The 26,876-nt window shown below is 42.7% G+C and overlaps 3 protein-coding genes across 3 annotated transcripts in view; 2 read left to right on the top strand and 1 right to left on the bottom strand.

Moving 5' to 3' along the window:
- Positions 1-10,216, top strand: part of myo7ab (myosin VIIAb) — a 27,665-nt gene extending 17,449 nt beyond the window's left edge. Inside the window, exons 25-50 of the mRNA XM_047343642.1 lie at positions 19-228; positions 301-477; positions 593-682; positions 1,161-1,288; positions 1,736-1,862; positions 2,779-2,898; positions 3,001-3,174; positions 3,312-3,539; positions 3,664-3,834; positions 3,911-4,028; positions 4,116-4,242; positions 4,448-4,617; positions 4,731-4,921; positions 5,014-5,138; positions 5,349-5,506; positions 5,818-5,971; positions 6,185-6,340; positions 6,427-6,532; positions 6,716-6,829; positions 7,048-7,135; positions 7,534-7,640; positions 7,791-7,976; positions 8,119-8,235; positions 8,374-8,457; positions 8,651-8,770; positions 9,030-10,216. Coding sequence (XP_047199598.1) covers positions 19-228; positions 301-477; positions 593-682; positions 1,161-1,288; positions 1,736-1,862; positions 2,779-2,898; positions 3,001-3,174; positions 3,312-3,539; positions 3,664-3,834; positions 3,911-4,028; positions 4,116-4,242; positions 4,448-4,617; positions 4,731-4,921; positions 5,014-5,138; positions 5,349-5,506; positions 5,818-5,971; positions 6,185-6,340; positions 6,427-6,532; positions 6,716-6,829; positions 7,048-7,135; positions 7,534-7,640; positions 7,791-7,976; positions 8,119-8,235; positions 8,374-8,457; positions 8,651-8,770; positions 9,030-9,122 — 3,639 coding nt within the window. The 3' untranslated portion in view covers positions 9,123-10,216. The remainder of the gene's footprint in view (positions 1-18; positions 229-300; positions 478-592; positions 683-1,160; positions 1,289-1,735; positions 1,863-2,778; positions 2,899-3,000; positions 3,175-3,311; positions 3,540-3,663; positions 3,835-3,910; positions 4,029-4,115; positions 4,243-4,447; positions 4,618-4,730; positions 4,922-5,013; positions 5,139-5,348; positions 5,507-5,817; positions 5,972-6,184; positions 6,341-6,426; positions 6,533-6,715; positions 6,830-7,047; positions 7,136-7,533; positions 7,641-7,790; positions 7,977-8,118; positions 8,236-8,373; positions 8,458-8,650; positions 8,771-9,029) is intronic.
- LOC118122595 (glycerophosphodiester phosphodiesterase domain-containing protein 5) lies at positions 10,110-19,793 on the bottom strand. Its single transcript, XM_035179415.2, has 16 exons — positions 19,470-19,793; positions 17,889-18,107; positions 16,620-16,723; positions 15,252-15,345; positions 14,814-14,873; positions 14,568-14,666; positions 14,385-14,478; positions 13,880-14,025; positions 13,101-13,183; positions 12,880-13,030; positions 12,456-12,680; positions 11,860-12,017; positions 11,537-11,684; positions 11,276-11,358; positions 10,986-11,065; positions 10,110-10,501 (listed from the first exon to the last, which is right to left on the bottom strand). Exons 2-16 carry the CDS (start codon positions 18,060-18,062, stop codon positions 10,428-10,430), a joined length of 1,773 nt encoding a protein of 590 aa, XP_035035306.2. The 5' UTR covers positions 18,063-18,107; positions 19,470-19,793; the 3' UTR covers positions 10,110-10,427.
- A 2,880-nt stretch (positions 19,794-22,673) lies between these two features.
- Positions 22,674-25,901, top strand: LOC118121757 (aquaporin-11-like). The gene is made up of 3 exons (XM_035177850.2): positions 22,674-23,357; positions 23,998-24,114; positions 24,670-25,901. The coding sequence occupies exons 1-3, from the start codon at positions 22,769-22,771 to the stop codon at positions 24,768-24,770; spliced, it is 807 nt and encodes a 268-aa protein (XP_035033741.2). The 5' UTR covers positions 22,674-22,768; the 3' UTR covers positions 24,771-25,901.
- The last annotated feature ends 975 nt before the right edge of the window (positions 25,902-26,876 follow it).

A 26,876-nucleotide genomic window follows, 5' to 3' on the forward strand; every position in this document is an offset into this window, starting at 1 on the left:
TTTCTTTGTGTTATTCAGGACCTGGAGAACACTTCTCACAGTGAGGAAGCTGAAGAGGAGCTGCTGAATGAAGCTCTGCCGCTGCCCGATGAAGAAGAGGAGGATTTGTCTGAGTACAAGTTCTCTAAGTTTGCAGCCACCTACTTCCAGGGAGTTTCCACTCACACGTACATCAGACGGCCGCTGAAACAGCCGCTGCTTTTTCACGAGGACGAAGGAGATCAACTGGTGAGACTCGAGTTGGATCTCTTGTTCACACTGTTATTTAGATGACTGGTAACCTCCTCTCTGGTCTTCCAGGCTGCATTGGCCGTGTGGATCACCGTGCTGAGGTTCATGGGCGACCTCCCCGAACCCAAGAGCCAGCTGGTCATAAACGACGGCAGCGAAAAGATTCCCGTCATGACCAAGATCTACGAAACCCTCGGGAAGAGGACGTACAAGAGAGAGCTGCAGGAGCTGCAGGTGGAAGGAGAGGTGAGGGGAAACGAAGACGCCTGAAGGACGCCAGTAACCTCGGTGATAGAAGCCTGTTGTCAAACTGTCCTCAAATGTGTAAGATGTCCTTGTGGTTCCTCGCTTGTGTCTACAGAACAGTGCCATCGACAACCAGAAGAGGAACAGCATCAGACACAAACTCGTGTCCCTCACCCTGAAGAGGAAATCTAAGATCACAGAGGAGGTGAGATTCAAACTTTCCATTTTATCTTTAAACTTCTGTCTCTCACATCACCGATCATCTTCAAACCACTGACTCTAGACTGACTCTTAAACTATTTTCAACTATTTGGGTCTTTTATTGCAGCTGTGATGAATTTGTTTGTCCAGGAATCAAAGGTCCATCCTGCAAACTTTACCTTTTTAGATCACAAATTCAATCCAGTTTCCTTAGGTTTGGAATGCAGATGAAATTCCCTGCATAGTAAAAAATATCTTTTAGTGGAAACACTGAAATTAAAAACCAGTATAGAATCGATCCAGTCTACAAAAAGTAGGTCGTCCTGCTGCAGCACCGTTTGCAGACGAGCTGATCGATGGACCTGCTGATGGTTCCCTGAGCAGACGTTCAGTTGAAGTGTGTGGTGAAGCGTCTCTCTCTCTCTCTCTCTCTCTCTCTCTCTCTCTCTCTCTCTCTCTCTCTCTCTCTCTGTCTGCTGCAGGTCACCAGGCGTTTGACCGAGAGCGACTACGGCCTCCAGGGGAACAGCATGCTGGAGGACCGGCCCACCTCCAACCTGGAGAAACTTCACTTCATCATCGGCAACGGCATCTTACGACCCGCCCTCAGGTGACCCATGTTCTGGAGCAGCTTCCTTTAACGTCTCCACCGAAACCACAGAGCAGCCTGCTGCACAACATCCTCTGAGATGATGTGTGAGGTTACAGATGTAGAGTTTGTCCTGAGGGTGGCGCTACAGACAAAGCCAGTGTTTAAAATTCAAAAGGTTTTATCTTGTAGGTGACATTTGAAGAAACCTACTAGCACCAGAGGAAGGTTTATATTGAGCATTTTGTACAAGTGCATATGTCCTGATAGTGGGGGACAGGCAGATGCTTTCTCTGGGTCGAGTTCAGGTTAATTTCATTCCACAAAAATGTAAAGTGGCCACACATGACATGATTTAATTGTTTTACTTGGAACCATTAATTAAGATGGTCACTAGAACACTTGAGAGATTCACACTTTAAATGATTAGACCCCTGATGTGGGTCTGCTGTTGTTTCTCTGCTCCAGGGACGAGATCTACTGTCAGATCTGCAAACAGCTCACCCAGAATCCGTCCAAGAGCAGTCACGCCCGAGGATGGATCCTGCTGTCGCTCTGCCTCGGCTGCTTCGCCCCCTCAGAGAGGTTTCTCAAAGTAAGAAACCTCTGACTCATTCCTCGCGAGGAGTTCACACCCCCGTAGTGCAAAGTCACACTCAAGCATTTGGTCCCCTGAGACCTCCGCTCTCGCTTTACCTGGGTTTGTTAGGGGAGAAGAAAAGCCGCTGGGCGAATGCAGATGTGTGTAGGCCAGACGACTGATGAGTGATTCATGTGATGTTTGTCGGTGACTGAAACACAACTTCTTGTCCTTTTCATTGTCTCCTTACTTGAATTATTCCATAATTTCTGCAGCAAAAGCAAATTATCCACAAAAAAAGAACCTTGTGATATTGACAAATCAAACCAGACTGAACAAAACAGAGGAAATAAATGCTCCAAAGACAGAATCCAACTGAGAACATAAGAAAAATCAATTACTGAAAGTCACAAACATCTTTCTGTCTCCGTCATAAAAGCTCCGGAGTCTGAGTTTGAACAAGAAAAAGTCATTAAAGAAAACACATGAATAAAGAGAGGACATCATGTTTTCTTTGATTTGTATTGGAAAAAATATCCAATCCTATAATTTCAGCTCAGAAGATTTAATACTTTCCTTTTCTTCTGTGACTGGAAAAGGGAAAATCTTTTATTTCTGTTTGGTCAAAACAAGACGTCTGACTTTGACTCACTATTTCCTGACACTTTATAGACAACACAACAATAACCAGCTAATAATAAGTAAATAATGGATGAATCAAGATGCTGTGTAAATATTTTCATGGCTCATTTTGTAAACTTTTTGCTCGTTCTCTCTTCAGTAAATTACAATTAACTCTGTTTATTCCTTTGTTATGATCTCAAACAGAGTCAGTGTGTATTTTAAACCTTTTTATTTGCTTTATTTTACTCAGGATTAGTGATTTGATGAAGTTTGTCTTGTCTTTTTACGTCTGTCCCTCTGTTTTTAGTATTTACGGACGTTCTTGATCAACGGTCCCCCGGGTTATGCTCCATATTGCGAGGAGCGGTTGAGGAGGACGTTTATCAATCGCACACGGACTCAGCCGCCGTCGTGGTTGGAGCTGCAGGTATTTTACCCGCTGCTTTATCTGTGTTTGTTTTGTCTGCAGGGAAATGAAGAGTCTGAAAAAACAAAGTAACTTGACCTTTTGCCCCCCCCACACACACAGGCCACTAAATCTAAGAAGCCCATCATGTTACCAGTGACGTTTATGGACGGCACCACTAAGACCCTGCTGGCAGACTCGGCCACCACCGCCAGCGAGCTCTGCAACGCTCTGGCGGACAAGATCAACCTGAGAGATCGATTTGGCTTCTCGCTGTACATCGCCCTGTTTGACAAGGTGAGAACCAGGGGCGTGGACGCACTGGGAGACACTGGGACACACTGGGCCCCCGGGGACAGACGTGTAATGTATTGTTGTTAGACTGCTGCAGTACAGCGTACGATCGAATGACGTTATGAAACTGCTTTCGTCAGGTGTCGTCACTGGGCAGCGGTAGCGACCACGTCATGGACGCCGTCTCCCAGTGCGAGCAGTACGCAAAGGAGCAGGGCGCTCAGGAGAGGAACGCCCCCTGGAGGCTGTTCTTCAGGAAGGAGATCTTCAGCCCCTGGCACAACCCCGCCGAGGACCAAGTGGCCACAAACCTCATCTACCAGCAGATCGTCCGAGGGGTGAAGTTCGGAGAGTATCGCTGCGAGAAGGTGAGAGCTTTGTGTTATTGAATTCACAGTTTATCCATTTCTTTCTTCAGAAGGAGACTCAGTCACTAAACGAGACATTTGTTATCCTCTTCATCGTCCCTTTGCCCTGTGTCTGGTCTTGAAGGAGGAGGACTTGGCAGAACTGGCCTCTCAGCAGTACTTTGTGGACTACGGCCCTGAAATCCTCCAGGATCGTCTGCTCAGCCTCATTCCGTCCTACATCCCCGACAGAGAGATCACCGCCACTAAGACGTCAGAGAAGTGGTCTCATCTTATAATCCAAGCCCACAAGAAGGTACCTGCAGCAGGAGCTACCAACAACAGACACTTTCTTTGTGAGTGACAGTAACTAACTGTAGTTGATTGTTCAGGGATTAAACTTGAAGAGGAGGTCGAACACACAGAAGGTGAAGGAGGACGTGGTGGATTTCGCTCGTTTGAAGTGGCCCCTGCTCTTCTCTCGCTTCTACGAGGCCTTTAAATTCTCAGGTAATCATTCTGTGTCTCATTGTTAAACTCCAGTGTTACAGTGAATCTTTATTGTTCCTCTAAATGTGACACACGTCTCCCTCACAGGACCCAGTCTGCCCAAGAACGACGTGATCGTGGCGGTGAACTGGACCGGGGTTTACTTTGTGGACGAGCAGGAGCAGGTGCTGCTGGAACTGTCTTTCCCAGAGATCACTGCGGTGTCCAGTAGCAGGTACGATCGCAAAAACAAAACCTGTGTCACAAATTAGATGATTTTTTATGTGTGTAGAGGTGAAAAATATGAGATCTTACTTTATGGCTTCTCAATTGAACGATTTTCCTTCTGGGAATTTTACTTTAAAGCAATTATCCAGCATTTAAATTATTACCTTTTGATGGTCGGGATTAAACTGGTTTAAAATGAATTTCCTTTTCAGAGGGGGTAAACTCCAGGGCCAGAGCTTTACCTTGGCCACTATGAAAGGAGACAAGTACACGTTCACCTCCAACAACGCCGAGGACATCCGGGATCTGGTGGTCTCCTTCCTCGATGGTCTGAGGAAGAGGTCCAAGTACGTGGTGGGACTGATGGACTGTCCCAACCCCGGTAAACATTTAGGGATTATCGGAAAAGAAAAGCACGTTTTGAGGCGGTTGTTTTGCATGTAGGGGCGTCAGACACGTGTTTTAAACAGGTTTACATACGTGTTCTTTATGCAGCGGGGGTCGACTCCACCTTCCTGAGTTTCTCCAAAGGGGATCTCATCATCCTGGACGATCACGACGGAGAACACGTGATGAACTCTGGTTGGGCTCACGGCATCAACGACAAGACCAAACAGAGGGGAGACTTCCCCGCTGACTGCATCTACGTCCTGCCCACCATCACCAGACCGCAGTACGACATCGTGGTGAGTGGAGCCACGACTAACCACTGGAGATTATTGATTACTGCTTGGTCCCAGTTGAGAAACCATGTCTTATTTCTCTCTCTCCATCTCAGGCGCTCGTGACCATGACTCCCGATCAGAGACGAGAATCCATCAGTTCGTCCCAGATGAAGCCGTCAGACAACGAGGACAAAACAAAGACGTACACGCTGGAGGAGTTCTCCTACGACTACTTCAGGTGCTTTTTATTCTGTACTTACAAACATCATTTATGGTTAAACATCGCTGTGGTGCTCTTGGCCCCTTTATTTAAAGTTCCAGTTTGTAAGATGTAGGTGAAAGGATCTATTGCCAGAAATTGAGGGGCTTCTTAATTAAAGCTTACACTAGCATGTTATGTGTGAGTGTGTGTCCTGGTCTCCACTAACCCCCTCCTGTGTGTCTGCAGGCCTCCTCCTAAGAGCACCCTGAGCAGGGTGATGATCCCTAAGTCCCGAGGGAAGGAGCGTCTGTGGAGCTGCACCAGGGAGCCTCTCAAACAGCCTCTGCTGAAGAAGGTGCTGGCTCACGAGGAGCTCGCCCAGGAGGCCTGTCTGGCCTCCACAGATATCCTTCACCAGAGAGTGTGTCGGTGCAATTCCCTAAACATGCCTGATTTATTTGTTTTAAACCAAGATCCATTAATTAATTAATCTCATTTGCAAAGGCAATTACAGAAATAGTCACATTTTATTGTCCATCCAAACATCTGAGATTAAAGAAAACCACCTTTTTTCTCTGAGAATTAATATCTTCTCACTCTTTGTAATATTTTCTCTAAAACAACCATTTTTCCTGTTTCTGTATCAAATGATTGAATCATTAATGTTAATCCATTCAAGCTGTTGTTATGTTGTTGTTCTTAACTGCGTCTCCACCTGTGATGAAGTACATGGGCGACTACCCGTCCAAACGCGTCCGCTTCGTCAACGAGCTCACGGACCAGATCTTCGAAGGAGCGCTGAAGGCCGAGCCGCTGAAAGACGAGATCTTCTGTCAGATCCTCAAACAGCTGACTGACAACCACATCAAGTGAGTCTGACACACGCACACGTTTCTGACATATGACGAGAACTGGTGGTTAGAAATATAAGAAACACATAATATGTATTTTATTATAGAAGCGAAGGCGCATTTCAAGTAGTTCACCTGCACATGGATTCAGCTTTTTCAGAGTTGTCAGAGCACATATTTGAGTCCTGTGAATTATTCATACAATTGTTTCATTCCCGTGTGTGTGTGTAGGTACAGTGAGGAGAAGGGCTGGGAGCTGCTGTGGCTCTGCACTGGTTTGTTTCCTCCCAGTAACGTCCTGCTGCCTCACGTCCAGAAGTTCCTCCAGGCCAAGAAACACTGTCCTCTCGCTCCGGACTGTATGCAGCGGCTACAGAAAGCCTTACGGTGACACACACAGGCTGGAGGTATTTGTCTCTCTTTACACTCTTTCACTTTCTGTCGTTTAACATCTCCTCTTGTATTTGTCGTAGAAATGGCTCGAGGAAGTATCCCCCTCACCTGGTGGAGGTGGAGGCCATCCAGCACAAAACCACCCAGATCTTCCACAAAGTTTATTTCCCGGACGACTCAGACGAGGTCAGTGACGACTGAGATAATAATAAGCTTAAGCATTTTCGACCAAAGGGAAGTAGCATCGACATCTTCACTACCACACACTGCACATGGCCTCGTGTTCCAGCTGTTTCACTTTGTCGTGTTCCAGCTGTTTCCCTTTGTCGTGTTCCAGCTGTTTCACTTTGTCCTGGTTTGTGTTCGCAGGTGTTTGAGGTGGAGTCGAGCACCAAAGCCAAAGATTTCTGCCACAACATCTCCGGGCGTCTGCTGCTCAAATCCTCTGAGGGCTTCAGTCTTTTTGTCAAGATCACAGACAAGGTGAGAAGGGACTGTAGACTATCTGGAATCTGATGAATATGGTTTTAGTTACTGCAGGAGTCCATGAGTTTTCTTCAGCAGAAAGAACAGAGCTAACTTTATTTTATCCGGTAACCTTTTATGCTTTTTGGTTATTGCACACCTGTGGAATCTGGTTCTTTTACATCAATACCATGAGCTGCTTCTTAGAGAACATCAGTTTGTGGTTGGTTCTCCAGGTCATCAGTGTCCCCGACGGCGACTTCTTCTTCGACTTCGTGAGGCATCTGACGGACTGGATCAAGAAAGCCAGACCCGTGAAAGACGGTAAAAAGATGAACCTCTTCAATCTGTTGCTGCACAAGCAGAAAGCTGCAGCTCTCCAGTGCTGTTGATTATAGTCATGACCTTGATCTTCTTTGAGAAGGTGACACTTTAAACTTAAAAATCAGACAGTGTGCAACTTTGGTTCAGTTTCTTTTAAACGTGGTAGAAATGTTTGGCTTAAAAAATAAATCTGTGTTTAAGTTGTTGCTTTAAAATGCTTTACACAGATAGAATAAGGAGACTTGGAGCTTTTCAAACAAGGTCAAACTTATATAGCTTGTGTGGAGACTGAGTCCAGAACAAACTGCCAACATGTATATAAATGTTTAAAGTTGATGTTTCATGTCTCTTCTCATCGGCTCCGGTCCTGTTGTTCCTGTTGTGTCTTCACTGAGAAGGTGTCGTGCCTTCACTGACGTACCAGGTGTTCTTCATGAAGAAGCTCTGGACCAACACGGTGCCGGGAAAAGATTCCATGGCCGACTCCATCTTCCACTACTACCAGGTGAGTTTTAACACATTTATATGGCACTTTGAATAAATGTAAATTAAAAGATCAGACCTTAAATATTAAGGATATGAACAGCTTGGGGAAAATAAATAAAAGCTCCCAGACGTTGCAGCATCACAGGTGTTAACTGTGTCGTCTGTGCAGGAGCTGCCTAAGTATCTGCGTGGCTACCACAAGTGTCCGAGGGACGAGGTGTACCAGCTGGCGGCGCTGATCTACCGGGTGAAGTACGACGAGGAGAAATCGCACTTCCAGAACATTTGCAAAATCCTGAAGGAGCTCGTCCCCCAGGACCAGCTCCGACATCTGTCCCCTGACGACTGGAAGAGGGTGAGCGGACGTGTCACAACAGCAGAGACTGAAATGTGCTGTCGATACAACATATAGATTCAGATATAATCTCTACTAAATGCGTGTTGTGTCGTTATGAGGTTTTTAACTTGTTGTTTTTGTCATTTTTGTCCCGTCTCAGTCGATCCTGTCGCTGTTCAACAAACAATCAGGGAAAACTCCAGAAGAAGCAAAACTATTGCTCCTCAAAATCATTTACAAGTGGCCCACGTTTGGTTCTGCGTTCTTTGAAGTGAAGGTAAAAACTTTAGAATTTGTGCAGCTCGTTTTGTAAAATACGTGATCACATGTATTGTGTCTCCCTCACTTTGCATGACTACACAAGCTGCACCACACTGTGTGTTAAGTTTTTGGTTTTAAATGTTTTTTTCTGCAGCAAACAACGGATCCAAATTACCCAGAAACCCTCCTGATAGCGATAAACAAACACGGAGTCAGTCTGATCGATCCGAACTCGAAGGTGGGTTCAGATCCATCATATTTGTGCACATGATTAATCACCAGTCGGAGATAAACGTGTGCAGAACTTCATTACCCATAAATCTCTGCTTGTGCCTCAAACACAGATTGTGTTTAGATTTGGTCAGTCTTGCTTTAAGTTGCTCAAACCACAACTTGTAGATTCAAATTGTAAGTGTGACTTCATCCTGCAGGACATCCTCACCACTCACCCCTTCACCAAAATCTCAAACTGGAGCAGCGGCAACACGTATTTCCACATCACCATCGGAAACCTGGTCCGAGGCAGCAAACTGCTGTGTGAAACCTCCCTGGTGAGTCCGAGGACCGAGGACATGAGACTTTGTGAGAATATGCCGACAAAAAAAAGGATTAAATTACTTTATTTCACTTGGCTGTTGGCTGTTTTAAACATTTCCACATAATCTAATCAAACTTTATCGAGAGAGCGAGAGACAGTGGAGCAAAGTGATATATTTCAAGAAAATAATCCATTTCAACATCATTGAAAAACTTGAAATAAAAAATCGAAATGAATAAAACTCTAATACAGATCAATGTTTTGCTCCTCAGGGCTACAAGATGGACGACCTCCTGACCTCTTACATCAGCCAGATGCTGACGACCATGACTAAACAGAGAACGTCCCGGGGCAACAGCAAGTGAGCTGAAACTGGAAAGTCATCGACCACCGTCAATCAATCCTGCACACACACACACACACACACACACACACACACACACACACACACACACACACACACACACACACACACACACACACACACACACACACACACAGAACACACACACACACACAGTGTAAAGCCACGTGGACACTCATCTTTGCTTTGTCCCCAGCGAGGGTTTGTTAAAGACAGACGATTGACGGTTCTCTCCCCCACTGTAATGCCAACGTTTTTCCTTTATGTTCTTATGAATGGGCTCCGTCTTAAAACTCACCCACTGCCTTTAAATCACCTTTTCCCACCGGACGACAGTTATTCGGCTTTTTATTCAGCTCAGTGTAAAGTGTTGTCACCGTCTCACTGGACGACTCTAGATGTCCGCGTTTATTTTATTTAGAGACGTTTCTCAGTTTTAGGAATATGATGTTTCTTCAAACGCAGGCATCAACAAAACAGTCTTCTGATTGGTGCGCTGGAAAGTATATTAACTACAAAATAAAAAATAAAGCAGCAACGTCACTGAGACGCTGGACAGATACAGAACTTGCTTTTCGTCTCGTAAGTTCACCAAACCAGTTAAAAGTATCGAGTCACCTTTGAATGTGTTGTGGATCAAATCCCTTAAAAACGCTGTGTAAACCTCACTAGAGGTAACGTCTCATTCAAACGACCCCTTTAGATTTCAGCCAGTGTTTTTATTTCTCTTTCATTTGATTGGTTTGTTTTAGTTCGTACAGTTTACGTCGTCAAATCTGGATGTTAAACTAGCTGCTGATGTTTTCTGTAGTGATGCATGTGCAAGGAAACCGACCACACGTGTGCCACCAAGTTCAATCACCACCTGTTGGTCGGAGTCGATCCACAGTAGTCTGTCCAGAAACACAAACTGAAGATGGTGAATGATTTTATTTGTTTGTTTTTTTCTAAATATTTGAACCACTAGCACTGATTTTTAAACATGAAGAAATAATCACATAACTTTTTTTTTGGACCATGTTTATTAAGGAGAAATTGTTGTATTCAATATGTGACCACACATCCTGATGAATAAACGACATTTTGCAAAGAACAGAAAACGTCATTTCTCTTAATGCGCCTCTGGAGTTTAGATGGATTTAGAGACTTCAGAGAAATATCTGAAAATACTTTTGATTCTGATCAGTCGCTAAAATATTGACCATTTCCTTTAAAACTTTTATTTGCTCAAAATAAACAGAACTTTTTTGTTTCTGAGAAGAAATGTTTTTGTTCACTGAGATCTTAGAGGTCGGCAGTTTGTGGCTCAGTGCACGGTGACGGTTGCCGTCTTCTCTGCTTGCAGGTTCGCGCTGGAGATCGACCATATGTCACTCATCTCTGAAAACAAAGATCAGATGAATAAAATGTTTGTTTTCCCCTTTGTGTAAAATGTGATTTCAGAAAATGCATTTCAGAGAATAAGAAGCTGGAAGCAAAAAAATAACAGTGATGGTTAAATGAGGATTTGGACATTTCACACTGGAAATAAAACATGTGTTTTTAGGTATAGTGGTGGAAACATAATTTCTCAATGGATTTAACTTAATATTAGGTGTGTTTAGAATATTTCAACTATCAATTATTCTGCAGAATATTTTCCAGATTCATTTTTTGATCTATAAAACGTCCAATAGTGAAACTTTCTCAGGGTGATGTCTTGTTTTGTTTAAAACCCCAATTCAGTGGGTTCGGTTCTGAACCTTTGATGTGTGTCTTTCCCCAATTTAATTTATGATATAATTAGAAGTAAATTGACCTCAGGATGAATATGAAAGTATTTATCTCAACAAAGCATCGGGGCCGTTCCTTCACGGTGTCTTACCCGTCCGGAACTTGCTGTAAGTGGCTTTGTCCAGTGAGATTTTGTTGCCCGAGCAGGAAGTCAGTCCTCGCTCTCGCCACCTGGGAGCAAAACAAGAAACTGAGTCCCCTGAAGTCACTTCTACATCTGGAGTTTACTCTGAATGTTAAGAACAGGAAGTGGTGTGTGTGTGTGTGTGTGTGTGTGTGTGTGTGTGTGTGTGTGTGTGTGTGTGTGTGTGTGTGTGTGTGTGTGTGTGTGTGTGTGTGTGTGTGTGTGTGTGTGTGTGTGTGTGTGTGAGAGAGATTCACCAGTGAAAACTGAAGATGAGGACGATCAACACCACAGACAGCAAATCAGTGAGAATCCACATCAGGTTGTATTCACCTGGAGTCTGAAAGAAGGAGAGAAACGTGACAATGAACCAAACTCAGTCTGATGATGAAGACCATGATGTGCAGGAGAAAGCTCTGTAAAAAACCTGGTGGAAAGTCCTTTTTAACAATGACTCACGACTGGAGAACCGTGTGAACCGTGTGAAGCAGTGGTTGAACTGTGAGTCGTGGTCGTACCATGAGGAAGAGCGGGGAGCCCATGGTGCTGAGGAGCTGGGGGGCGTTGGTGGCGACTGAGTGGACGCCGCAGCACCACGCCAGAGAGTAGAGCCACGGCTGACTGATCACATACAGGTTGGTGGTGATGTTCACGGCGGCGTACTCGCTGCACACGAGAGGAGAGGAGTGTTACGACATATTACACAGGGCAGCATCCACGCACACGCACACACACACACACACACACACACACACACACACACACACACACACACACACACACACACACACACACACACACACAGACACACACACACACGCACACACGAACACACACACACCTGACGAGCTCGGCAGACATGGACGTGTAGTCCAGGTTCAGTTTGACGACGTTGTTGCTCTGGAGCTCCTCTAGAGGGAGTCGACTTCCTGACGTCTGCTGCAGCTCGGGGTCAAATTCCTGCACAACAGACCTGAGATCTGACGGCAGCCACAGCACCTGGTGACACACACACACACACACACACACACACACACACACACACACACACACAAATATAAATATATATATAATATATAAATACTCTTTGTAAATCATCTCTGACCTTTAGTTAAATGATGCTATGATTAATTTAGATATGTTATTATTGAGTCTAGTGTGACACACTTTCTAAACAAGGGAGAACAGAACATAATGTAAATAAACTTATTGCTTCGACACTTTACACAACTATAAAACTGATCTAGTTTCCTATTGAAGTTGTCAAATGACCAGTTTTATAGATTTCTCTTCAATAGAAGAAGTTTAGGGGGTAAAATGCTGTTTGGGCCTCAGAGGAATTTGACCTTTTTACCATTTGTAACAGATTTCCTCAAAACTTCGTGGGAAGGATGAGACATGGACCAAGAAGTGAAGTCTGTTGCAGCTGTGTCTGACCTGTGAGGACCGAATGGACGACTCGTTGTGGATGACCTCCAGCGTGCGTTGGATCCAGGTGTTTCTGTACGGGTGACCTCTGGGCGGACGGTAGAGGTCGAAGATCACCAGCTTGTCCGTGTGAGCCGCCAGCTGGAGGAAGGCCTGCAGGCTGCAGACCGACTGGTTTCCCGCCCGCTGACGCTCGTCTGCTCCCAGAGAGCCGGCCGTACCGAACGGATCGAGCTAGAAGGGACGACCGTCGATACCCAATTAACACAATGACACAAGCTGCTCACTGGTGACTGTGTGGTGCTGCTGTACATGCTGCTGTGTGATGCACACTTTGATATTTAGTATTTTAATTTAACAGCTAAATAAATTAAACTTCTATATAATAAAAACATTTCTCTATATTGTCTACTGTGCGTTCTGTGTGACTCACGGAGAGGAACCAGGCGCCGGCGTTCAGGCTCTCCAGTTCGGCCCAGGTAAACATGGCCGCCGCGGTGTCGGTCCGGTTTGGGAAAACCTCGTCGATGTTGGTCGTCCGTCGCAGCGTGCGGTCGTGCATCAGGAAGGGGACTCCGTCATAACTGTAACCATGACAACACAACAGCTATCATCAAAGTAGAGTGTGTAGAAATACTTTTCACGCCCACTGACCTGATGGTGACGTCGGTCTCCAGACCTTTACTTCCTGCCTCCACCGCCTTCTCAAATGACATCAGAGTGTTTTCTGGAGCGAGCTGCAACACACAGGGACCAATAAATTATAACATTTACATTTGAAAAGCAGGTTGCTCTTTCACTCTAAATATCTCTCACGTTGTGTTTACAGAAATGTAAACAGTTTGGGTGAGAAGGATATGAGTTCACTTCCTGTTTGGAAAGAGCATCGCACATAAACTGTGTCCAGGAAAATGTTTCACATATTTGCCATAGATTTGCGAAGAGTGTTCGTCTTGTGTCCAGACTTTAAACTTCCTGCTCTGGAAGATTTTCACAGTTGGATGATTTCACTGCTCTGACGTCTTTATACATTTTATACAAATCTTGGCAACCATGAGTTTTTGCAATCACGCATTTTACAAGCTCTAAAGTTCAGTTTTCTCTGGTTTCAGTTTCTAAGATTTTCTGCTTTCCTTTGTCAAAATGTAAATTACAAAGACCAAACTTTTTGACACAACAAGCAAAGTGAACACACAGCGGGGGGCTCTGAGAAACTGTGGCAGCCATTTTGTTAATATGTTTCAGACTAAATGATTAATCAAGAAGATTATCAGAATAATAAGTTTATGAAAACAATAACTGTTGTTGTTTAAGTTTCCTGGTTCTTGTTCAGTGAACCAGTGCAACGGAAGGATTTCAGACAATCTGGCAAAAAGCTCAATAAGAAAATGACACGAACAAAATAAAGTGTGATATCTGGGCCGGCTGCTCACCATGGGGGCTCCTCTGTGTCCGATGAGGGCCGGTGCAGGGCCCAGGCTCCACTCCTCTTTGATACAAGGAGAATACAAACCGAGGGGCACCAGGTAGAGAGCAGACAGGAGGACGAGGTACACACCGACGATCAGGCCCCGTCTAACTGAAACACACACAGAACATGAGCAGCATCTTTTAAAACCAGCACAGGAGACGGAGTTGGGGTTTGAAAAGACGGAGACGTGTTCGTGTCAGTCTGTTTTATGTCAGAATACTGATATTATATTGAGGATTAATCTCAAACCGGTTTAAAGAGTGAACATTTCTGCATTTCATTAATTAAAGAGATGTTATCCACTTGCTTGTGAAGGGTTATTGAGTTAATTCATAAACTTGTGACAGTAGGTGGATTTAAAACAAATTTCCTCCTTCAACTCACAACAGTTTTGCAGTTTAGAAAGTTTTTATTCATTCAAAACTTTGACACCTTTATAATTTGAATACGTGTCATGTGCACCTCACCTCTGCCGTTCATGCGAAAGAAATGCAAAGCAATTGGCCAAGCCAGCGCTGTCATCAGCAAGACTCCGCCCACATGTAAATAAGGAGCCGTTACCTGGTTCAGAGAGAAAATCTGACGTCAGAAAACTGAGAGAGAGAGAGAGAGAGAGAGAGAGAGAGAGAGAGAGAGAGAGAGAGAGTCACCTGAAAGGAGAGAAGTAACGTCGTCCACTCTTTACTCCACAGGTCGGACAGGACGGCCGTGGCTATGACGGAGAACATGAGACTGACCAGGATCCCGATCTGACACAAAGACGTCACATAACTTTATAGTTCTGCAGCAGGTGTGAAAGTGCCGAGTTTCCGTTTACATTTAAAGGTTCAGTGTGTAGAATTTAGTGACTTCTAGTGGTGAAGTTGCATGTTGCAGCTGAGACAGAGCAGATTTACCTTGTGACTCCAGTGTAAATACAGTTTCTGTCCCTCTGACAGCAAACACACAGCGAGCAGCTGCAACACAAACGACATCAGCCTGATCAGGGACGATGAGATTAACTGAGACAAACAAGGTTTCACATCAGAGGTTTTCACTCCTCACTGACCTTCACTCACATTTGTGGAAAGAGATAAAGACTCTGAGGCCTCGTCTCTGGTTTCACACACAAACTTAATCTGACCTTTATAATTCAAGGATCTTATTCAGGTGAGAGATTTGACCCATTCATTCATGACTTTATAACATTTAAACAAGTCACTTGGGAAAATATAAAACAATTACGTGATTTTTAAAACAAAGAAATGCAACTGTACTATTAACAATTGTCAAAAAGAGAAACTAAGTGTATGACAAAACAACTTTAATCAGTGAAACATTCACCGGTGTCTCACCATGAGCACAGTGACGTAGGTAAAGAAACCTGCAGCGATGACCAGCAGCACCACAGACCAGGGGAACCAGAAGCCCAGGTTCCCAAAGTTAAACCTGAACGGTACACGGGATAAACACATGTTAAACACAAACACATGTTAAACACAAACACGTGTTAAACACAAACACATGTTAAACAAACACGTGTTAAACACAAACACGGGATAAACACAAAGACGGGATAAACACAGAGAGAGAGAGTGACAATAAAATGCCTCCAGTATGTGCAGAGAGACAGAGTCGGATGTGTGATATGACGGTGACACCGCTACCAAACAAAAGAAGAAAAAAAACAAAGTCAATGTTTTAGATATTGATAACTAAAATACGTTTTTAAATTAATAACAAATTTAATCTTACTTATATTGACTTAGAACACTTGATGCTTCATGTGAACAGTAAACTGTTAATGGTTGAACGTGTCATTAAGTTAAACAAAGGTGCGTCCCTGTGGCTCAGAGGTGAAGATGGTGACATGAACAGTAAAGTCCACAGTTCAAATCCAGCTGTTACATCTCCCTTGTTTCCGGTCACTGTTTTACCGTAGCTTTCTTAAAAGAGCTTAAAGGACAAATTTAAAATCCACAAATGAATGAAAGATTCCAGTGTTTAGTCCCAATAAACTGTATTAACAGTTCCTTTCAGTCTTCAGATCTGCATCAGGACTAAAAGGGGAAATGAATCTGGTTCAGCATCACCGATCTTTGATCATTTGTGTCGTGAGTCCACAACCTGAAACCAGTGGATTTCTCTGAAGTCATTTAAATAATCAACAAACATTCATAAAATCCTTTGGATGACGATATACTGTCGACTAATTCTACAGATTTAAGTAAGTTTGAGTTGGACTGACTCAGCGATGACCGCCCACGGCCCCAAAGCCTGGATGATGATGATGATGATGATGATGATGATGACCGCCTGAAGACGATCAAGTGTCAAAATCTAGTTTGGTCTGATCCGGATCAGGGGGATTCAGGAGTTTTCTTTTCGCCTTAACACTGCCACACAGGCCATTTTCATAATAACACACACTTCTTAATCATTCACTGTTTATGACTTTGTTTCATGATTAATAAATAATTTAGGAAATCAGACCGCTTCCTTTTTTCTGTTCTGAGAGACGTTCTATTTTACATTTTTCTGGAGGAGTTGGATTAAATTGATTAAATGACCAAACAGAGATGTCATGTTATATTCCAGCATAGAAAACATGACAGAGTGGGATTCATTGAGAGAGTTTATAGTTTTTTACGACTCTGGGAGCATTGTAATCACACATGTAATCTACTGCTTGTTCACTCGAGTGCAAGCGGGACTCGACCCACCAATCGAAGTCATCGTAGTCGTTCTCCGCGTGTCCCCAGAAGTAGAGAAACACCAGCGTTAAGCAGAAAGCCGCCACAAGCAGAACGAAGCTGACTCCTTCCAGCTGTCGACCACACAAACACAACATGGAACATTGTTTTACCACAAAGCTCATAAACACATAGATTGTACCTGGATTCCATTTGGTTTCCATGGAGATTTGACTGTTGACCAGTAGAAAGAGGAATTCAAACAGCATCAGCACTAAAGTGGCTCGGCTGTGAAATAAACCTCAGAACCACGAGGCCTCGCTGTTTGTGTCGTTTACCACGTAGAAGCAGATCAGTAATGAAGTGATGTGAGATCCATAAAACATTTATAATCTTTTAATTGATGGTTAAACTGGTGATATCATGCTGAACTACAATAACTGTGAAAGAGAAAATAAATAAAACTTCCTCTCTAATAGGAATCATTACATTTTACTGGTTGATTGATTTTCTTCTTCCAAGCAGCATCAAAGCTCTATTTTCTCTTACAAGGATCAATTAGATCGAATCATTTATTTATTTGTTTTGAAGTTTAACATTTTTTGAATGTAAATGGTTTCAACTTCACATTGAAGTTAATTTTTATAATTTTTTCAATTTCCTTTTTTCAGATTGTGGTGCTCAATGGCTTCATAGCAGGTTTGTATGTGTTACTGGTTTAAATGTGAAAAGGCAGAAGTTATGTTCATTTGCTTGGACGACAGATGGTTGAGAGAGAGGATCCTTCCACAAAGACACTAAAGATACTTTTACCAAATCAAAAGGTAAAGAGGTAAAAACAACCCAGAGCAGAAAAGCTATGAAACTGTGATTTAAAAACTAAAGTGGAGAAAAACACAGTTTCAGTGTCGCCTTTAATTTGATTGTAGCTTCAGGTCGGATAAATCACATCTTTTAAAAGACAAAAATAACTGGGAGCAATGACTTGAGATACAATTATATTAAAGAAGTCGACAAAAAGTAAACTTTATATCTGGATCGAGGAGGAAGATGTGACTCCTTCTGATTGGTTAGATGTGAACATGTCGGAAGCAAAACTTAAAAATTAAACCCGCGATATCACTCGACAACAATTTATAATGTGAAAATTAAATTAAATAACACGTCTAGTTTGAAAAGGCCTTAACAGTTGTAATTCAATGAATCTGCCCCAGGACCCCCTACTGGTTTAACCTGGCCATGACTTTAAGGGCCTGATGACTTGGACCAGATGTGTCCAGATGTTGGACGTGGTCTGACCTTGCTGCAGCAGCAGTCTCCGGGCTGAGTGCGGCTCCTCTCGTGGCGTCTCCACCTGCAGCCGTAGAACCCGGACAGACACGACACCAGAGGCTGGTGTTCGTACCGACGCAGCAGTTTGGCCCGGAGGCCGTGCAGCCGGCCGAGCTGCAGCCGAGACAACGAGGACGCCATGACTCACACACACGTGGACACAGCCTCCATCCTGCTCGCACACACCTGAGACACACAAACAACAGAAATAATCTCTCACTTAACTTTCTACTTCTCTCGTTTGATGCCGTCTCCACTTCCTGCAATTGGTCCAAAAGTCTGAGCCATGAAAACAAAGTTTATTTGATCTGGACTGACACCACCTCCTTTCCGTTGGTCTGGACCCTGGACTCTGGTCCCAGGAACCTTTCACACATAATATTTTGGTTCTAAACTAAACAATGTGGGAGTTGAGGCGTCCTGACTCGCCATTGAATGAGTTTGTGTATCTGCAGGATCCCGACATCGTGGCTCCATCCTTTCATCACTTGCTCCGGCTCCAAATGATCGATGCAGGACGGCAGCGTTAGAATCCAGGATGTTCTGGCTTCACTTCTCATCAGTAGGAGGAAGTGGAGACTTGTCGTCCATCTTTATTACATACATACATTACATCACATACATTACATGTGTGCAGAGGCTTTAAAACATTAAACAAGTCCGTCTGCAGGAAATCTCTCACAGCTTGATTCAACTCTGCCAAGACTCCAGAACTGTTCTCAAGGAGACTATTGTTTCAGTGTTTTTGTTTTTGTTAAATGATCGGATACATGTCTGCTCCTTGTTCCCAGAGAAGTAGAGCTTCACATCTGCTCGGGCCACAGTTCACTCACAGTTATCTGCTGTGTATAATTTACACATATTCCACTGACACGAGGTGAATGTCGACAGGTTAAAGCACAACTCACAGATAAGAACCTGGTTTCTAACAGGAAGTGAACTTCAACCATTGACTTGTTGATTCTAATGGATCGTTAGCACTGATCTCAAATCACAACTCGTCTCTAAAGGTGTGAGGCTGCAGATCTCAATCAGGTTAAAAAACACTTCTTCTTTCAATCTTGATTTTATTTTAACGTCACATTCTTTACTATTGATTTGTTACATTGTTACATTTTATTTTGCATTATCTGTTTTATTATAAAGCACTTTGTTACTTTGTTTTGAATATAAAGAAAGTTATTATAATTATTATTATTATCGTTATTAGTAGATTGTCGGTATTTGTATTTGGTGGCACATGTATATAAACAGAAATAATCATCATCACAATAATAATATGTAATAAAGCAAAAACACAGTAAAGCAAACCACAATACAAATAGACATGTGTTAAGGTCAATGTCAGCTTTGCTTATCGGCGTCAACAGAACCGGACTCAAGGTTTATTTTCTGCCATTTTACAGGTAAATTCTTAATACACATGATCGTCAGACGTCTCAAGTATTTAAGTAAAATCATTTCCAGTTCCGGGTTTCAATTTCGTTATCGTCTTGTGTGTACGCCGAATTGGAGATTGTAGTCTATTAATACATGAAAACATCTTACCTCGTGTAAAGTTGATTCCGGCTCCGTCAGCGCGTGTGATGATTGGTAAAATGGAGATTTTCACAAGGGAGTCTGGTGAGAGCCGACGCGCGGAGGCAGAGAACGGGACATGTCACGGAGACCTGCTTCCTGCTGCTGATGATAATCGACGCTGCCGCAGCTTCACTGTCTCCGGAGAATGTTCCAACATCAACATGTTGTCATCCCGCCTCCAGGTCGCCTCTGCCTCCCGGGGATCCGCGGGGGAAGAGGCCGCAGAGCGAGGACCCTCTCCGGTTACAGCCTGGCAGCGAGTGGCCTCCTGTGGATGAAACCACATCAACTCAGAGGAAATAAAACACTTCGCCTTTAAAACCGCAGCAGGTTTTTTTTAAAGCAGGAATTTAACACTGTTGTGTAACATCGAGAGACCCAGAGTCAAGGAGCAGCTACAATAACATGTGGTTTCCAGTTGATTATCATTAAATCATATAGAAATATACAAAATAATTTACTATAATGAGTGTCTGGATGCAAAGAAATATGATTTGAATGTGTAAATATAAATATCACAGGAAGAAAACTGCTTTATTTTGGAAGGTTTCAGGGGGAAATCAGGATATTATCACCAGGTGAGTCCAGGTGGAAAGTAAAACACGGAAAATATGCTATATATGTATATATACATATATATATATATACATAAAGACTATAATAATATATATGATGTCATGATAAACACGCACCTGTTATAAACTGCACTTTGACTCAAGTTCAACTCTCTTAAAGGTTCAGAGTGTACGATTTAGTGACATCTAGTGGTGAAGTGTCATGTTGCAGCTGAACACCCCTCACCTCCGCTTCCAAACATGACAGAGAACCTTCAGGTGTCATAAAAACTCAAAAGGTTTAGTTTGTCCAGTTTTGGCTACTGTAGAAAAACATGGCTGCCTCCGTAGAGAGGACCCGCTCCTGAAGTAAATATAAAGTATTTAAATATAAAGTATTTAAATATAAAGGCCCAATTTTGTATATTTCGAAACCTAACCCTAGAGATAATTAGTCAAATGAATTGTTATTTGCTTAAATCTGTCTGATATATTTTGTATTTAAGATTTTTTATCAATTTTACTTATATTTATTTAAATTATTTAGTTGAATGCTAATGTTAGCTGTTGGCTAATGAGCCATCAAATATGTCGTTCAACCCTGTGTCCCTCCAGGTTTTATTCCTCATCGTGTTTTCAGATTCAGTGAAATAAAAACAGTTTGCCAGTGTTTACATGACGTTTGAAGCTGGATCATCAAACTGGTGACTTATAGGAACATGGCCGCCTTGCGAACGTGGTCTAGTCCGGCTCATGTGGACTCTTCATCGTTCCCACTCAGTCACATCGATGTGAGGAATTTACAGTCTCCAGTTCACCTGCATGTGTTTGGGACTGTGGGAGGAAACCGGCGGAGGAAAACCAGAGTAAACACACACTGAGAAAACTGAAAACACCACAAACCAAACCTACACATTACAGATGTTAACTGGTTCCATCACCTCGTCTTCTAGACCTCCTCATCTTCCTCCGCATCTTCTCCCGGGCTCTTTAGTCTTCGTCTTCCTCCACTGGACCATAAACCCCTTTTTGTTAGCGTAACATTGCCTGTATGACTAAATTATAAATTTTTCACTTTGATGTCAAAGTCAACTTTATTGTCAATTTGACCATATGTTAAGGACATAGACGTGATTGAAATACGGTTTCTCTCTGATCCCCCGTGTAAACATATATAGACAAAACATACAAGTAAGCAACATATTAAAGGTTCCGTGTGTAGAAATAGTGAAATCTAGTGGTGAAGTTGCATGTTGCAGCTGACATAGTTTATCATGATTTAATCTAAACATCAGAGGATTAAAATTAAACCAAGTCTTTATACCAACATCAGATTAGTGACGTAACCTTTTTTTTCTATACGACCTACATAAAGCAAATAAAGCTGCAGACTAAAAGCTCAAAGTAAAACTTAAAGCTTTGTGACTGAAAAACATGTTGAGGTTCACAGACACAAAAATGTGTGTGTTTGTCTCATGTGTGTGTGTCTCATGTGTGTGTGTCTCATGTGTGTGTGTCTCATGTGTGTGTCTGTCTCATGTGTGTGTCTGTCTCATTTGTCAGTTGAGGTTTGTTGTCCCCTCACAGCTGTGTCTGTCAACACGTGACTGTTCAGCCTGATGTGATCACATGCAGAGTCCAGACCCAAGATAAAGATAAAGATAAAGATAAGATGTAAAAGTTATAGTTTAATCATTATTTACTTAGAATAAAATATTATAACAACAGCTACGACTTCATCCTGTTCAACGTTTTGTTTTGAATACTTGTTAAACTGCAGCATCTGACATCCAGTCAGTCAAGTTATGATCTACGAGCTCAGTCAAGCCTTTCAGAATAAACACCTCCACTTCCTGTTACGTCTTCCAAAATAAAACACCAAGATGTTCCCAAGCTTCGAGAATCATTGCTGAAGGGATATTCGGCGTTTTGAGGCAGTTTTGCGGATTTTCTTTATTGATATCACCTTAATCAAATGAAATATACAGTGAGGAGATGGTTAATTGTATTAAACATATAAACTGTCTTTGTCTGAAGGGGAAAATATCCACAGACCAACAAAAGTGTAAAAGTTAGAGACTGTTTGATTGAGATGGACGACCACTTCCTTCCACTACACGGAAATTAAGCCAAAATAACCCAGATACGAACTCCGCCATCAAGCAGCAAAGACGTCATTTGCCGCAAGAATCTTAGCGTAAAAAATAGCGCTTGAACATAGAGCGTGATCAAAAGTAACTCACAAAGACGGATTAAGTATTTTGATGTGTACGTGACATTTTAGTGTGGTCCACATCCAATCTGCAAACATGGGGGAGGCTGGGTTTATTACCTATATTTCAGCCAGCCACCAGGGGGCAATCAAGATCCTTTGGCTTCACTTTTGGGGATCTGTCAGAGACACACAAGCTTTGCCTTCAAAGATTTTCATTTTGGTCCACATGTTTAATTTCCACAAGAAAATTGGTACAAAGCAATAAAGCAACAGATTTTTTTAATCATGTTTTTAGCTGTGAACCTTTTCATTTAGCTGGAAAAATAATTAAATAACCTGCCCTGCTTTTATTGTGAAGGCTGACCCGTCTTGTTTCCGGTTGCACGGCGTGCAGCTGGACGCTCTGGCCCCGGGGGCAGCGGCGGGGCACAGAAGTAAACTTACCCGAGTCAGGAGGAGCTCGGCTCGGCAGCGGCTGCAGGTCGAACCGCGGAGCAATGACCGACTTGTGGGTGTCCCTGGCGGTGCTGGGGGTCGCGGTGCTCCTCAGCGAGTTGACCCGGCGGACTGCGGCTCTCCTCCCCGGAGCTTCCCGGGTTTACCTGCTGGAGGCGGCGTCCACCTTCCAGCTCTGCGGCTGCTGCCACGAGCTGAAGCTGCTGGGGGAGTCCGGCCGCCTGGAGCTGCCGGTCGGCCTCACCATCACCTACACCATGACCGTCATTCACCTCCTAACTTTCCGCGGCGCCGCCTGCAACCCCAGCGGGGTTCTGGAGGGCTTCTGCCGGGGAGGCAGCTCCGGGAAGGCAGCCTCGGTGCTCATACTCTGCCAGTTCGGAGCCGCCGTGGCCGCGCAGCACTTCGCCGCCGCCGTGTGGTCCCTGGGTCTGTCCGACCTCCACCTCCGGCACCAGAAGTTCGGCTACCGGTGCTTCGACCCCCTCGGCGGGACGGTGCTGGAGGCCGCGGCCGTGGAGCTGGTCTGCGCCTTCATGGTTCAGGCTGTGGCCGCACATGTGCACCGAGTTCCGGAGAAACTCCGGGTCCACTGCTTCGCTGCGGTCATCACGGTTCTGGTTTATGCAGGTGGGTCATTAAAGAGAAGTTTTATTATTACAAGAGATTTTATATATACTTTATATTATACAGGCTGTTCCAACTACTCAACAACAACTGCACAGATTAAACAGAGAACATCATGTACAAAATAAAATAAGACAAAATATAAATACTTCACAACAAGAGCTGCAACACTGACAATATCTATTTAACTTCCTAATTTACTGTAAAATGTGAGAAAAGACTTTGTCTCAAACTTCAATATATTGAATTTGCCATCAAAGAGGTTTAGTAAACAAACAAATATTATATTATATCATAATTCACCCTGTTTTTATAGTATCAAATGATTTAAAACAAACTTTTCAGAAAAGTTTGCGCAGTGTTATTTAAAATGACATAAACCATCTTTGAGAATAATTAGTGTAGAATTTCACTTTTTTAGTTTGGTCCATGTCCCATCTGCTGACAAGGAGGAGGCAGGGTTTATAATGTCTACTGCAACCCGCCACCAGGGGGCGATAAAGACGATTTGGCTTCATTTTTGTGGAGCTGTCACGTCGTCCACCAACCGAATTATCGTATATTTGTCAGAGAATCTGTCAGATAGATTTTCTTTTTTGGTGTTTCAGTCGTGACCCTCTGCTGTTTTCCTCCCTCCCTGCAGGTGGCAGTATTTCAGGAGCGGTTTTTAACCCCGTCCTGGCCTTTTCCATCCAGTTCCCCTGCAGCGGACACACGTACCTGGAGTACTGCTTCATCTACTGGCTGGGGCCGATGCTGGGTAAGAGGTCGACGTCACACATCCTGTCTCCGTCCCACACTCGGGACTTGTTGAAATGGAGAAGCAACAAATCATCATCTTCATTAAAAACATCCTGTAACTCTCACAAATACAGATACTGAACAGAATCCAGCTCTGATGGTTTTGTAAGAATAATAAAATAAACAGCATCACAGTTCCGATTAAATGACAGTAAAACACATTCAGGAGCTGAGAGGATTAATACAAAGATTTAATACAATTTAATCAAGTTTTCTAGAAGCACAAACGTCGGTTCTACTTTAAAGAGATGTACGTGGTTGTAGTTTAAGTGGTTTCTGATCGAATGTAAAAATATAAAAGTAGGTTGTAATCTTTGAAGAAAAGTGTATTTAATGTGTATTTTGCATTTTTAGATTTTAAGTTTAGTTTATTCGGCCCGTGTGTCTCACACACTAACATGGAGGAGGGAGGGTTTATGACCTATACTGCAGCCAGCCACTAGGGGGCGATAGGGACACAGCTGTCATGTCGTCCGTCTTTATTTACGGTGTTTTTCTCCTCGTGTGGTTCCAGGTGTGGCGAGCTGCGTCCTGCTGTTCGAGAAGGTTATTCCCTTCCTCTCTGGAAAAACCACGGTCGACGTCCCTGCTGCTCGGAAACAGAAAACCCAGTAGCTGCGATGTCAGAGTCTGGAAAGTTTATTTTTTCCTTGTGTCGTGAACGACAGCAGCACAAACTGATTTCAAACCAGTTAAATTAAAAGTTCTGACACTAACTTCAAACGTTCACACTAGGGTTATAACTTCAGATTTTTTACTAAAGCTTCAGTTCGACTTTAAATAGATTTTATAATTCTCGCGACAGACTTGAGGATGTGAGCGGTTCCCAAACTACGGGTCGGGGGCCCCCTGGGGGTCGCGAAGCATATAGATGACAAAGAATCATATTTTTGCTATAATTGTTCTGATTTCTTTTCATGACCCCTGAGGTGATTGTGATAAATTAGATAATTTCCTCTCCAGTCGATTTACAGCATCACAGGAAACATGTTCACGTGGTTGATTATGTTTCACGTCAACATCCTATAGGAGGACGGGGGGGGTGTCAAGTCTCTGGAGTTATTATTAGCGTAAAGTTCAGACAGAAGACGTTTTCTAAGTGTCAGCAGGTCATGTGACATTCCTGTAAAATACATGAGCACAGTAGAAACACACACGAGCCAAAGAAGCTGATGTTTAAAAACTAATATCATAATTTAAACAGCTTGACTGCACGTTATCATGTAATGAATGAGTGACAGAGCACAAAGGGTTTAATGGTTCGGTTTGTGTTTAGTTTGATTTGGGTTCATTTTGTCGCACAATCGTTGACGTTCTACACAAACTGCACCGTTCGTGTTTCAAGAATTTTAAGAAAACTGTTTTTCACTGTGAGGACACTGTTAGTTTTCCGTCTTAAGTTTAAAAGACCAAAAACTTTTACTGTTGAATCTTTGTTTTCCTGCAAAAATCATGTTTGACATTTACATTCTTTCTACTGATGACGGGATAGAAGGGAACCTGGTGTGATATCTGCATGAGTTCAATTAATATGATTTATTTTCATGATATATTGTTTGTGTGAATTCTTTTTCTTTGTCCCACTGGATTTATTCTTTGGTCTCGACTCTTCTGTTTCTCTGTGAAGGATCATTTACATCTTTAAATACCTCGACAGTCTGGATGTTCATGATAAATTAAGTTTCTGGGAGTAAGACTTGATGATTATTTTTTAAAAAATGTGAATAAACGTAATTTTCTCTCATATTTCTGACCCAAACTCTGTCAGCAAAATGTAGAACATGTTAGAAAATGTAGAATATTGAATATTGTTCAATGGCAGGCTTTGTATAGTGTTGTAATTTAAATGCTTTCTAATACCTGATATTTTAAATATATCAATATTTTTAATTAAAACTTCCCTTTCTATGACATTTCTTGTGTTTATACTGTTTGATTTAAAACTTACCAACTTTACAGGAAACCGTACGTACTTAAGAATCATTTAGAATAATCCCAGAAGAGAAAGGGCTCATAAAACGTGTTCCTCTGGAGCAGCTGCTACTTTGACCTTCACACAATCGGTTACACGTGACCTTTGACCCCCCGTATCACACGCTGACTCAGCAGAAATACTCAAACTACATTAGTTCAGCTGATTAACACGGACGAGGCAGGAAGTTGTTCACATATCATGAATATAAGGCTGAATTATTATTAAACTTTAAAAACCTGATGTCATTTCAATGAGAAACTCATTTCCTCACATGGTGACGCTCTGCTCTTATTTTCTACTCTAACTCCAAACATCCAAAGTCTCTTTGAAACGACGTAACTGTAACTGATTGATAATCTCATAACTCAATCAGTCCTTAGATATGATCAATATTTTATATACATATAGAAAAGTCTGAGAACTTTTACCCATTAATTTCAATGGGAAACATCTCAGACCCTGTATAAAATATATAAATAGAAGAACACATAGCTTTGTTACTGAGTATTTTATATCATAGTTTCAACATCACCATTCATTCATTATTCTTTATAATATATAATATTGTAACTGTCACGTTAACGTCATAGATGAACAGAAAATAATACAGAATTTAATCAAATCAAATCATTGTATATAAATGTATCCCTTCAACATAAATGCAATGGTGCAATAATTTTTATATTGTATACTCTATACATTTTAGCTGTTTATTTTTCCTTATTTTATATCATGTTTACTTATTA

The sequence above is a fragment of the Hippoglossus stenolepis genome, chromosome 15, assembly GCF_022539355.2.
Source record: "Hippoglossus stenolepis isolate QCI-W04-F060 chromosome 15, HSTE1.2, whole genome shotgun sequence".
Classification (NCBI taxonomy): domain Eukaryota; kingdom Metazoa; phylum Chordata; class Actinopteri; order Pleuronectiformes; family Pleuronectidae; genus Hippoglossus; species Hippoglossus stenolepis.

Coding starts and splice junctions, on each gene's coding strand:
- LOC118122595 (XM_035179415.2), bottom strand. CDS start 18,062: ATGGCGTCCTCGTTGTCTCGGCTGCAGCTCGGCCGGCTGCACGGCCTC. Junction 14,479..14,567: donor CGTTACTTCTCTCCTTTCAG/GTGACTCTCTCT, acceptor TCTCTGAACCAG/GTAACGGCTCCTTATTTACA. Junction 10,502..10,985: donor TTACAGCAAGTTCCGGACGG/GTAAGACACCGT, acceptor CTTTGTTTTCAG/AGATGAGTGACATATGGTCG.
- LOC118121757 (XM_035177850.2), top strand. CDS start 22,769: ATGACCGACTTGTGGGTGTCCCTGGCGGTGCTGGGGGTCGCGGTGCTC. Junction 23,358..23,997: donor CACGGTTCTGGTTTATGCAG/GTGGGTCATTAA, acceptor CCCTCCCTGCAG/GTGGCAGTATTTCAGGAGCG. Junction 24,115..24,669: donor CTGGCTGGGGCCGATGCTGG/GTAAGAGGTCGA, acceptor GTGTGGTTCCAG/GTGTGGCGAGCTGCGTCCTG.